The sequence below is a fragment of the Sander vitreus genome, chromosome 3 (assembly GCF_031162955.1).
Source record: "Sander vitreus isolate 19-12246 chromosome 3, sanVit1, whole genome shotgun sequence".
In the NCBI taxonomy this organism is placed as follows: Eukaryota; Metazoa; Chordata; class Actinopteri; order Perciformes; family Percidae; genus Sander; species Sander vitreus.
The window spans coordinates 15,501,163-15,514,331 of NC_135857.1; the positions used below are offsets into that span (position 1 = coordinate 15,501,163).

The 13,169-nt window shown below is 40.0% G+C and overlaps 1 protein-coding gene across 3 annotated transcripts in view; it reads left to right on the forward strand.

The window, feature by feature from the left end:
• Positions 1–124: 124 nt before the first annotated feature.
• The window catches only part of arhgef12a (Rho guanine nucleotide exchange factor (GEF) 12a), a 50,393-nt gene continuing 37,348 nt past the window's right edge, over positions 125–13,169 (forward strand). For 2 of the 3 annotated variants that reach the window (XM_078246217.1, XM_078246219.1), the window contains exon 1: positions 126–1,546. In XM_078246217.1, coding sequence (XP_078102343.1) covers positions 1,515–1,546 — 32 coding nt within the window. In that variant the 5' untranslated portion in view covers positions 126–1,514. Of the gene's footprint in view, positions 1,547–13,169 lie in introns of all 3 variants that reach the window. The other variant, XM_078246218.1, reaches the window with a different exon arrangement.

Below are 13,169 nucleotides of genomic sequence, written 5' to 3' on the forward strand. Positions count from 1 at the left end.
AGTAGTAGTGGTGGTGGTAGTGGTGGCGGCGGCGGTATCATAGGTACTGTTGTTGTTATTGTCGTGTTACTTTGCAGCAGTGTTCCCTAACATTATGCTGAAACAAAATGAGTTTTCCCATCTCCCGGCGGAAGTGGTTAGTTGAAGCGCTACTGGACTCCAACAGCTAGCTGGCTAGGGCGTTGCTAGCGGCAAAAGTGGGATTTTTGGTACCTTTCCGCAAGTTATATTAGTGTACAAATAACGTCTTGCGTTGAAAAAAACAGCGTTTGATGTTCGCTAAAAGTTTTAACCGCCTCTGTAGCTTTTTGCCGTTGTTTACAGAGGACTGGTGTTACTTTCTGTCCCGTTAGCTGGCCACATAGCTAGCCTGCTTCCATCCACGGGAATTCTGCCGAGAAAGGACTGAATTTTGGAAACATGGAGTCAAGGAACGTTGCGCTGTGCTAACCGACTTCACTGGATTTTCTTTTCCTAAGGAGACTTTCTGAAGGACATAACACGGAAACAAGCCAGTCAACATTCATGCCGTGTTGTATATATATTTTTCGGTCGTTGGCCGGCTCATTGTTGTGAACGGGAGTTTGCTTAGTTTGCACTCGAAACAGGAGCATACGAAGCAAAGTTTTTTTTGCTGAAAGAGCTCATCTGTTTTGTTAGCTGGTAGCTGGTGAGATTCAACGCCAGACGCTTTCCGTAAGAAAGAATCTTCTGAAAAGCCATTGTGCTTTTTTTTAATCGACCATATAACATTTTGTTTTTAATCTAACGTCTTACACCGGTATAACATTAGCTGCAGTTGTTGCTAATTTGTAACACGGGTCGTTTAAACTCGGTATTGAGCGATTCTCATGGTCACGGGAGAGTCGTCCCCACAGTCACAGACAGGCATTTCTGGGAGCAGGGAATACCAAATGGGACTGGAGGAATTTTCAGCATCTTCAGAGACCATTTAGGAACCGAGGCCAATCAGTCGAACTGGGGTGGTGGCAGACGGACTACATTGCAGGGCCAAGGTGTCTGTTGCATTGGAATAACGTTACATATTGTTTATACATTTCATATCGGCGGAAAACTGGGATGTGAATGCCAAGGATTTATACAAGGAGTTCATACATGCACGACAACTTGTGCCAGCTGACGCAGTATATTTATTTGTGTTTGCAAAATATTGTTTATAGCCGGGGTAGGATATCATCTGACTGCACAGCTAATACGACAGAGGCCCCGATTAATTTAGGTCTGCACTGTAGATTCCTTGCTATTCAATTTTGGCAAGGATTATTGGTTTACAGATAGCGCATAGGTAGTTTTTTTGTTTCCTCTAGTATTTGGACGTGCCTTGCAGCAACCCAGCAGTGTCCTATATAAGTCATCTATTGTCAACACCATTCTCAAAATCCTTGCGTACTTCAGACGAATGCCCGAGAAGGTCGCTCCAGGAAATCGCCTCATCACACTCTGGAAAATGTTAATCGGATATAATTTGCTGCAAATCTAGAACCGGAAGCCCAATGAGTGACACACAGTCCAGCTTCACTGACAGGTACAGTATTTTCTATTAATGCACTGTCTGCACTCCACATGCACACATTGAGTATTCACAGTTGTAAAACAACATTTTCTTAAAAGTTTCTTGATGATATTAACATGAAAGACGACCCGCAGTCTGATGAAAACTGTTTTACATGGTCGATGTAATGCACTTCTTTGTGGCGTTGTGCTCATAATAACTATGTTATACAATCTAATTACCAAGGAAGGACATCAGCTCTTGATGAAAACATTGCTGATTTCAGCATGGCTAATGGAGTTCTCTGAAGACACTAAAGTAGTACTTGTCCAAGGATTGAGCAGGCCTGCCAGTTTTTGTGTGCCAGGGAACAGTCGCCTGGGATCTCTGTACACCTTTCAACATCTTTACTACACCTTAAGCCCTTTAAAGCTAACCTTCTCCTACACCTATTAAAACAATCTCTGGATTTAGAAAAAGACCTTAGCTTCGTCAACTAATCACCTTATCTAAGACGTCTGTCAACTTAAACTCAAAGATTGGACACTGTTGCTAAATAATGTGTCATGACCAGAGGAACACACTAAATGGTATAAAAGGATCAGTCTGTATCATCCTAATCCATTATATCATTTGTCATTATTGTTATTATTGTGTCATTAGAATAATGAATTCCCCTGTGTTTTGGTACCTGGTGAATTAGGAGGTTTCTATTCTCAATTTGATGTACTCTGACAGTGAAACAGAGAAGTGAAGCTGTTCATTACGTCAAGCCTCCCCACCTGAATCCCACATACTTGCAAGGAAAGCAGGCCAATACAGTGGAATGTGGTCGGTGGATTCAGAGCGGAAGGAAGCTTTATTGCACAGGTTGGGATCTGAAATATCCTCCTGGCTAGGGCATGAGCTAGAGGCTAAAGCCCAATCCCATTTTACATGACCCCCTTCCCCCACTGCAATGATGGCAACAGTGTCTGTCACCAACTGCTATTGTGGTGCTGAATTGTGTTTAAAAATAATAATAATAATAGTATTACCACAACCCACTGGCGCTATTAACTAAACCAGTGTTGATACTATTATATCTTTGGTTGCTTTTAGCAGTAAAATGACTGCTGTTGATTGGCAAATACATCACAGAGATACTCCTGATGTCATAAAGCACCTAATGTTAGGTTGCTATTAGACAGTGCAGTATATCATAGAGTGGACTATATTTGGTCATCTCAGATTTACTGCTGCATGTGAAGGCTTGAGACTGTGCTACACAAATGTGTTGTCTGTTCTTCTTCCCTTTATTCAGAGTGTGCGGGTTGATATGTTTAGAGTGAGTTTGTTTTGGTTTCACAAGCCCTGTGTTATAAAAGTCATAATTGTTACTCTACCAGTAAAACATGATCCAAGACCCCAAAAAGCAGTCTGTGGACGGTGCAAGCAACTAGCTCTTTACCTCTGTTGCACAAAAGGTATTGTTTGGATTGCAGCAATTTTCGAGGGTGTTTTCCACAGTGGTTGATAATGTCTTTATTGATTTAATAGTGTTGTCTGTCTCTCCCTCTCTCCTTAAGTCCTTCTGTATTTCCCTGTCTTGGCTTTCTCTTCTTGTATGTGTGGTGTTGTGCATTTTGTTTTCACTCTGTTGGCTATGGTGGGAGTATGCATCCAACATCTATTGGGGTTGGGCCGCCAGCCAATGGGTCAGTTTAGTGTGCTGTTAGCTCTTTGTCATAGAGTTCTGCTGATCTCCACGTTTTTCCCACCCCCCACCCCCCTCTGAGGCCCTCCCGGGAAGTGGTGCTGGTGACATAACTAATAGTAAACAAAAGCTTTTAGTGGGAGCTAACTGGTTGTCTGCTGTATGCTCCTCTCCAGGTCCACCAGTGTAGGTCAGGTACATTCAGGGAGGCTGGTTGGAGTATGTCTTTATTGTTACCCTGTTGGAGGACAAGGGTTAAGTTATGTCTGTGGCTGGTTAATAGTAATGGAGTTGCATCTTAACAAGTTTGTCATTAATTGATTCATTAATCTAACTGTTGATTATGTGAATTAATGATTACTCATTTAGGCCTAGTGTTTATACTTACAATTGTAATGCCAAAATGTCCATCGCAACAGATGTGTTTATTTTGTTTAGCCAACAGCCCAAAAACGTAAGAGCATTTGATTTACAATAATATAAAGAGAAGAGAAAAGCAACACATTTTAGAATCTGCTTGGTGTTAGAACTGGATAAATAAATATGATCAAATCTATAATCTAAATGGTCATCAATTGATATTTCTGTCAGTTGTACTAATAAAGTAATTATGTCAAAACCAAGTGACAATAACGTGGCACTGGAGTCAATATTTGCCTTACTTAGATAACAATGTTTTATTGAGTACTACTGACAGCTCGGTCTGCTTGTATGCGTCTCCTGTATATTGGCATCCTTCCCTTATAATGCAGTATGCTTCTACTCCATCTAGTCAGCACTGATAGTGGAGAAGCAGTTTCAGCTACTCTGAACTGTGCATTAAATTGAGTATCAAGAAGTAATTTAAAGCTCTGATCAGAAGTGCAAAGGCTCCAGCTCAGCATGCAGTGCAGAATGGTGGTATTTATACACTTCAAACACAGTCAAAACCAACACCTGAAATGAATTGATCAACAAATATTAAAGGTATCAGAATATAGGATTAGCAGCTGTAAGTTACCCTGTCACATTCAAGTAGGACAATTGTATGTGTCTTATGAGAAGTTGCTGAGTCAGATATAACTCCATACATTTTATGTTTCCAGCTTCCCCTGTATAAAGATTTGTCACTTTTCACAGTCTTGTATTATAGTAATTTAAATGTCTTTTGGTTTTTCACTGTTGGTTGAACAAAAAAAACTATTTTAAAAGACATGATCCAGAAATGATGATGGTTTTTGTTTTTTCTCTCTCATATTTTTGCCTTTATTTGACAGATGACTGTGTAGAAATGGTGAAGAGAGAGAGGTTTGACATTCAACACAGTGCATTATATGGTAATCACTGTAAACACTCACCTACCAAGGCATGGTGTTCATTTTTGACTATTGTGTAGTATTTTAAATACCAAACATTTGATCGGTTAATTGAAAAAATAATAGGGGGATTAATTAACAATAAAACTACTTGTGAGTTGCAGCCCTGGTTCTTCTTTACCTAACGATTTTTAATATTTTGTAACCTGCCCTATCCCGCCACACTAGACAGTGTGATTTACCTTAATGTTTCAAGATTGTGAAGGAATTCACTTCCTCCCTAACTTTAAAGTAAAGAGCAGAGTCCTCTGAGTAATTTCTAACTATACCTTAACAATGCTTGTTGTAGCCTGTGTGCCTTCTTTTCCATTATAATCTTCGTCACATCTTTTTTAGGTCACAGCAAGTGCTTGTCAGCCTAAATTTCACCGGGCCATTTTGATTATGTCTTGGCTCAAAATGTGACAATTCAGGTGATATCTCAACCACCTACATGACTTTGTTTGTTAAATGCCAAATACATTTTAACATGCTCCAGGTTGTGAGCAGGTGTGCAGTGTCCCATCTTCCTACCCTGCGTTTACGGAGCCATACTCATTGATTAGAGAGTAAAAACTTTATACTTGAAGGTATTTGCTGTTAAATGTGTGTGTTAGCTTAAATTAAAATCAAGGGTCTCTGTTTACAAGGTAGTCAATCAATACATTTTACTTAGAAGAATAGATTTACAGAATACATCTGTAAAACAAATTCCACTTAAAGCAGATCTTTTTTTACTTTATGATGCAGTATAGTGTATGCGAAAATACCAACGCAACAGAAACACCTTTATAGTCTTATATCAAACACAACAGCTATGCCATTATCCCTATTTTTTTATAACGAGTATCATATCAAGAATTGGTTCAGATTGTGTCAGAGAGTGTTGCTTCATTTCCATAGTAAAGTGGGAGGTTGTGGTTTGTGGTGCTGCAGTGAAAGGCATTTCTAATACTTTGTCCTCAAGGGGTAAAATATAAAAAAAGCAAGTATGAAAGCTCTAAGAAGCCCATATTGATCTGTTGCAAGTGCATAGTTATCAGTCACAAGTTCCTTTCACACAGTTGTTGCGTTATGATGTTTATACATTATGAGTGGCTGTACAACTTCCATATGCACAGCGCAAAAAAGGGAAAGCAGTTTGATTGCAGCCTGGATCATTGATTTGGAATTATGTTGTATGACGGTTTGGTCTCAGATCTTGTATGGAGTCTGGGTGTTTGTCACATTCAGAAAATGAATGTAAATAGTTGTTGTTGGTGACATGGTGTGTCTAAGGAATTTACAAGTACAGCTACTCTAGATGTTATATTTACCTTTTCAACATCTGCCATCACTACAACCAACCACAGATACATTCTGGCATAAATCACCAGTTACTAGGGAAACTAATTGATCCTTATCAGTGGTATTCTGACTCCTTTTCGTAATCAGTCCTTTCCTCCTGCAACAGTCGTCCTGTATTCTGTCTCATGTCAGACCTTTACCCCATTTACATAGTAATTTGAATTAGGTTTTAAAGGCCGGTACTAATTAAGTGGCACATCATCTTACTATGTTGTCATTTGCCCTTGTGCCACCCTGGAGTTATTCTACTGTTGCAATTACAGTAGTCAGTGATGCATTAAACACAGTGCTCTGGAAATTTTGGTAGGTAGCTTTATATTTTCTATGCAGCAAAACTTCTGTAATATCCTCTGTTTTCCTCATGGATGTGAGAAAAGCTGGGTTCACAGCTCAATATTTTCATTATTACTTGAATTGTTTGTATTGCAACTTACTAACTACTGCAAGTCGGCACAGAAGGCCTTACCAAATTCTTAGTTGTCTTTTTTTGTTTTTAATAGAATGTAAATGAGGACCCAAGGAAGACTCTGCTCACACCAGGATGTCACTTTGGCAGGCACACACCAACTCTCACCATACTCTATCCTTACTTGCCAGGTCCCATTTCATTCTTTTTTTCACACTCTCTCAATTGCATCCGTCACTTATTCCATTTATTTGCTTTGATCAGTCCCTTTCTCCCATCATTACCACATTTCCATTATGCCTAGAGGTAGGGTGTATTTACTGTTGCATCAAATTGGCCTTCACAAATTAGCCAAGTTCAAATGAAAAGTGGACAGGTGGAAATAGTTAGCCTGGTTTAGCCTGGTCCTTGTGTGTTATTTTAGGGTAATAATATTTTTTCTTTAGTTATTTTAGTCAAGACAGGCATGGCTAAAGGAAATAAATGGACACTAAGATAGCAAAAGAGAGAGAGATGGCAGAGAGGAAAAGAAGCAGGCAATGCCCTAGGGTTAGTGATGTTGGAGTGTGGGTAAAGTCTAGGCATTAGCTGGGGCTCTGAGTGCTGAGGGAGTTGGGGTCTATCACCCAGCCCTGTGATGCTGATGCTTGTGGACACCCTCTAGAATCCTGCCCTGTTAGCCAAAAGAGCTTCAGGGCCCAAACATTACTTTCACTTCACAAAAGACAGGGTTACTACAATAGAGAAAAAGGGGACAAGGGTAGAGAGCTGTCTTGCCCAAGTGTCATGTCCTCACATTTAAGGATGTTGTAGCCATGAACTAGGCTTGTGCCTTCAAGCTAACTGACAATTGTAATGCCACAATATTCTGCAGACTACACAGTGGCACAAGAGATGTGATGCTGGGGATTTATCTTAGATTTCTTGCTGTTAATTGATTGATTTTGTAAATGTACATACAATATATATTTTTGTAAGTGCACACGTATGGGCAATCTTTGTTGAAGGAAATGGATAGTTGACGTTAAAAAGCAGCAGTAATTAGGTGTCATTCCTGTGGCCTGTTTATAGCCCCTTCCCTGGCTCTCAGAGTGGTGATGCTCTAATTGTATGTGTCGCTGTGTGAAACATATAGGATGTATTGTAGAGAGAGACCAGCAGCCTGCTGCAGCGCTGTGATTAATCTTACACTGCCTGTTTCTGCTGATTCAGGGGTGACTAGACAGACTAACACATCCCTACTCTTTCTATAAAAAAAAACTTGTGTCAGTTCTGTTACCAACCTGCAGGCAGTAATGTGCTTTTACCACATATTGCATCAGCTTAAATGTCATCATAGGTCTGCTTCTAACAGCCATTAATACATCTTTGAGATCATTCCAGGATACCAGATCATACACACAAAGTCTGTCCCATGGAGACACTTCAACATACCCTATATTGCAGTGCTAAAGTTAACAGCTAAATTGAAGCTAAATACTCCCTTCAAAGAAGTAACTTGTGGATTAGAAAAGTTCTCAGGTTTTTGTGACAGGGCTCATGACTAGCAGCAGTGTGGACAGTGTAGCATGTTAAACCACCTCTTTTCCTTTCCCAGTGCTGGAGGACAGCAGACAGCATAGCGTGAAGAAATGTCTATCCCGCGGCCCTCATGTCAGGAATCCTGATGAGGTTTATTGGGGCAGAAAGGGCACTGTTTTCCCCCTGAGGCTGTAGCTTGAGCTCCAGAGCTATTGCTCCTGTCTCTCACACCATACCTTTCTCTCTCTCTGTCTGTCTGTCTGTCTGTCTGTCTCTCTCTCATACACTCACTTAATGCCCTCTTTCTTTTAAATCTAATAAACACAATAGTATATGATTACACTGCTAAGGCCACACGTTGAGCGTGGCATCAGTGTGTTTGATATTAAACTAGTCTTTAATACAGAACTTGGTTTAAAGAAGGTGTATTACTGTGTGGCTGTAGACTACTACTTTCTCACTGGTGTGACTCAGGTATATAGATTAGATAAGCAGTGTGTGTGTGTGTGTGTGTGTGTGTGTGTGTGTTCTCTTCCATTGGCAGGTTACAGGTATGAATCAGACTGTTCAAGAGACTGTATCATTACACCATTGAGATAGAATCACAGACCAGTATTAAAGAGGTGGCATAAATGGTTGGCTGGCTGGCTGGCTGGCTGAAGAGGAGATATTGCCAGTTGATGACGTTTTTATGATTAACAGTTTTTTGTTTCAATAGCAAGCTACAGAACATCAATTCACACCATGAACGATTCCCCTATTTATTCAATAATGGATCCAAATAAATTTTTAACTGGGGAGGGAATAAGATACCCAGGTATAGGATACCTTGATTGGGCCACTTAAATGCGCCTGATTGCAAGACTGTAACGGGGCACTGAGCTGTTAAAGGTAACGCTTATGACTTGAACCTATTAACCTATAACCTGAACGTTTTGAAAAAGAGTAGATGATCCCAAATAGGGTATTGATCTAAGGTTTGGACACAAAAAGTAATATATCATCCGCATAAAGCATAAGTTTATGCACCATCCCTCCTACAATGACACCTGGGAAATTAGTCTCCCCCCTTATGTGCTGCTGCCAATGACTCTATGGCTAAACAAAATGAAAAAGGAGAAGGGGGTGTCTTGTTCCCCCTTCCAAGAGCAAAGCATTTAGAAATTAACCCATTAGTTTGGACCGCAGCGTTTGGGTGTTAATCCAGCACCTGAATCCACTTAATGAAAATGCTGCCAAACCCATACATTTCCAGAATTTTTAACATATAGTCCCATATCAACCATATCAAATGCCTTTTCAGCATCAAGAGAGCAGCTACTGCATCTGGGATTGTCTATTTACAGACCATGGAATATCTGAAGAGCTACGCCCATGAATAAACCCCACCTGATCAGGATGAATTAAAGAAGTAATTACCTAATTTAATCTGTTTGCCAATTTTTTTGAAATATTTGTAACATCTAACTGCATTAAGGAAATTGGGTGGTAATTCTTACAGTCTCCTGGGTCTTTACCTTTTCTAAGGCAGGGTTTCCGCCTCAGCAGCGGCGCACCGCTGTATAACATTACTGTTCCGGGTTAGTGGGGATGCATACAGCTCAAAACCAAAATGAAAGAACGCAGTAATGTTCCCTCAGCATTTTGTTTTGTCGCTAAACTGTGTTTATAATGGGCAGTGGCGTTAAATCACCTGTTTCAGGTAACGGTAGGTCCTAGGGTACCGTCTATTTGTTATTTGTTTTTTCGGAGGTAACGGTAGCTAACGTTATCAAATAAGGCCACTGACGGCAACGTTATTGTTTATATTTTGGCACAATGACTACGTTTACATGCACATAATATTCCGTTTAACGACGATATTCCAACTAAGCTGTTTACAAGACTAATGAATATGAATATTCCACTAATATTCCCGTTTACATGTAGCCATGCAAAATACGATTTTTTTCAAAGTTTACCAGCGGTGCCGGACTTGTTGGACCGTGCGAACACAGCGTCCCGCTTTCATTCCTTTAACCAGCTTCTTGAAAAGGCTGACGTAGCGATATGTGCGCATATCCAAAAACCTAGTGATAACCATGTCTTTGATAATGTTTAAAAGTAGCTGTGTTTCTCCTTATCAGGTCTGCAGCCTTGCAAACTGTTGGCTGGTTGGTTTGTTTACAGCAACCATAGCAATGCACAGAGCTGACCATAAGTCGTAATCAGGCAAGAGGCTGTAAAATGGGCGTAAACTGCAGTAGAAACCCAGATTGAGACGCATATTCCTAATGCGCTGTATGTCCAAAGAATACCTCTAAAACCTGAATAATGCCGGAATATCCCACGTTTTAATCAGAAAATGCTAAATTCGGAAAAAGGCCTTATTTGGAATCTCCAACCAGAATATAATAATAATAATAATACTACATTTTATTTATGGGCGCCTTTCATAGCATTCAAGGACACCTTACAGTTAAAAGAATGCTGTTTACATGACCTGTATCAAATTCGAATAATGTCATATTCGGAATAATAGTGGAATATTGGTGTGCATGTAAACATACGCACTGTTTATTAATGACAGTAGTAGTAGTCATAGTGAGTGAAAATGTGATGTGAGATTCACATTGCAAAATGTGTTGGGTATCTGGAATTGTTCATTGGCTATGTGCACATCTGTAAAGCTGAACGGAATCACAGTAGCAACATTAGGCCAAAACCCCTTTTTTTTATTCTGATCCAAAAACTCTTTCTGTGAGTAAGGACAGAGAAGGGACACTAACATATCCTGGAATGTAATTGTAAGACATATGATGTTTTTGAGAAACGATTGCAAATAAAGCAAACTGTTGCTAAAAAGGAACTACACACAGTTTTTCACTTAGGTAACGTTACTGTTGACGTTTATTCACCACCACCTGCCCCACTGCTGAAAAAATTCTAGGGGAAACACTGTTAGGAACCAAAGTTATCAAAGCCAGTGGAGCCAGTTCAGTTGCCAAACGTTTCTCCTGGGAAGCCATCGGTCCCTTGGGCCTTCCCCACACGCAGGGCCCCCATTACCTCTTTAATTTCCTCTATAGTTAAATCTGCATCAAGGAGTTCTCTTTGCTCTTCTGTCAGTTTGGGAAGCCCTAAAAGAACACATTTCCTCATCAGTAGAGGTAGATAATGACCTATAGAGATCAGTGTAAAATTCTTTTAAAATCTTAATAATATCCACAGTTGCTGTGAATACATCTCCTGATTTAGATCTAATTGCAGAAATATTGGAAGCGAATTCCCTCTGTTTTATGTATTTAGCCAGTAGTTTTCCTGCTTTGTCTCCTGATTCAAAATATGTGTCTTGCCCTGTCTTTCTAAGGCCATCCTGCGACATTCTTTGCTTAACCTCTGTTTCAGCATATTTGATTTTACTTTCTAATTCTACCAGTGTATTCCTTTAACGAAATGAAGCATGTTGTATGCGTCCCCTGATCACAGCCTTTAAGGTCTCCCATGCCACCCCTGAAAACGAATCAAGGACTAATTGAACGCCAAGTAATCTTATAGCTCGGACCTGACCCATTTTCTGGCTCCTGTAAAAGGGAGGAGTAAAGGCGCCACCTATAAGAGCACCTTCTCTCACTTTGAGGCAACCGGTCTAGGCACACCCATCCGTGATCAGAGATTACACTATTTCCTATCACAAATCCTATAGCAGAGGGAGCAAGTGATTTGGACGTTCAAAAAAATTTATTCGAGAATATGTCCTGTACACTGACGGGAAAAAAAAGTATTTGTGTTTCCCAGATGGGTTCAGAATAGGGCTGGGCGATAAAACGATCTCCATATGGGATCACGATAAAATTCAGGTCGATAACGATGATTAACTTTGGACATATTTTACTCAATATGGATAGATCTAACTGTCTATCACACAGCAGAAATAAACTCCATTCCATTTCAGAAGGTGGCGGTAATGTGCACCAAAAGTTGTTTGCCAACCGCCAAAAAAACGTCAATAGTAGAAGAAGAAGAACTTTTTGGCTTGCACGTCAAAGTACACGCCCATTTCCTACACAGAGCATTGTCTGAGCTACCGGCGTTGAAGAAATGAGTGGAACCGAGGGGCATGGGCACGAAAGCAACGGTGAAAGTGAACTTGCGTTATCCTCCAAAGCTGAGGAAATTGTTGACCAAAAAGGTAAACCAACGTCAATTATATGGAAGTGGTTTGGATATCTCAAAAGTGACAAAGTGCAGATTAACACGGTCTGCAAAATATGCCATCGGTCGGTGTCGACCAAGACGGGAAACTCAACCAATCTTTTCTGTCACTTGAAAAGGTACCATCCCATCGACCACACCGAGAGTTTGAAAAATGCGGGCCCATGTTAACATTAGTCTGCCCACAAGTTTTGTCCAACGTCCTAGTGGTTCTTCTGCTGTTAGCAGCGCTAGTGGGGCTGAAAAACAACAATCGTGTCCTCTTTTGCGTGTTAGCATTTACATTACTAACTTGTACTGTTTTGTTAAGGCAGATAAAGCATGTTTGCAAAGTTAAATGTTTACATTTAGATGTTATTCAATATATTCTTTTATCACAAAATATATTCTAAACCAAGCTATGTTTGCACAGTTAAATATTACATTATGTTATTCTATTTTTTATGTTAATAAACTATATTCTAAAGTTTAACTAATGAACCTCTTCAGGCTTCAGTTATTATCAGGATACTCTTCAAACTGGCAGCATTATCAAATTATATATTGTTATTGTATTCAATAAAAAATTATCGTGATCATATGTTTTGCCATATCGCCCAGCCCTAGTTCAGAATTCTCCAAATATCTACCAAGCCCAGAGTCTTACAAATCCTCTGTGAGAGAGGCTTTAGGGGCCCTGCATGCTGCAGCCCCACTAAAGTCCAGAACTGGGTCCACTATTAAGTGAAAATCCCCCTCCTAGAACAGTGTTGTGGTTCCCTACAGCTTGTAATTTCCTTTCCAAATCTATGAAAAATGCCTGATTATCTACATTAGGTGCCTATATACTAGCCAGAATTAGTTCTTGCCCTTGTATTTCATTCAGCACGAGAACTCTTCCCAAGTTATCCTTAATTTGTTTAATTAATTTAAATTGCAGATGTTTGCTAATCAATGTAGCAACCCCCCCTACTCCTGCTAGACCCCACACTATGCAACACATATCCAACCCACCCTCCACACAGTTTTTCAGATTCCACAACTGACATATGTGTTTCTTGCAAAAAGGTCACATCATGTTTGTTTCTTTTAAGACTGGACATAACCTTTTTCCTCTTGATGGGATTCCCCGGCCCATTAACATACCAAGTGGAGAAACTTATAGAGCTTAAGTAAGAC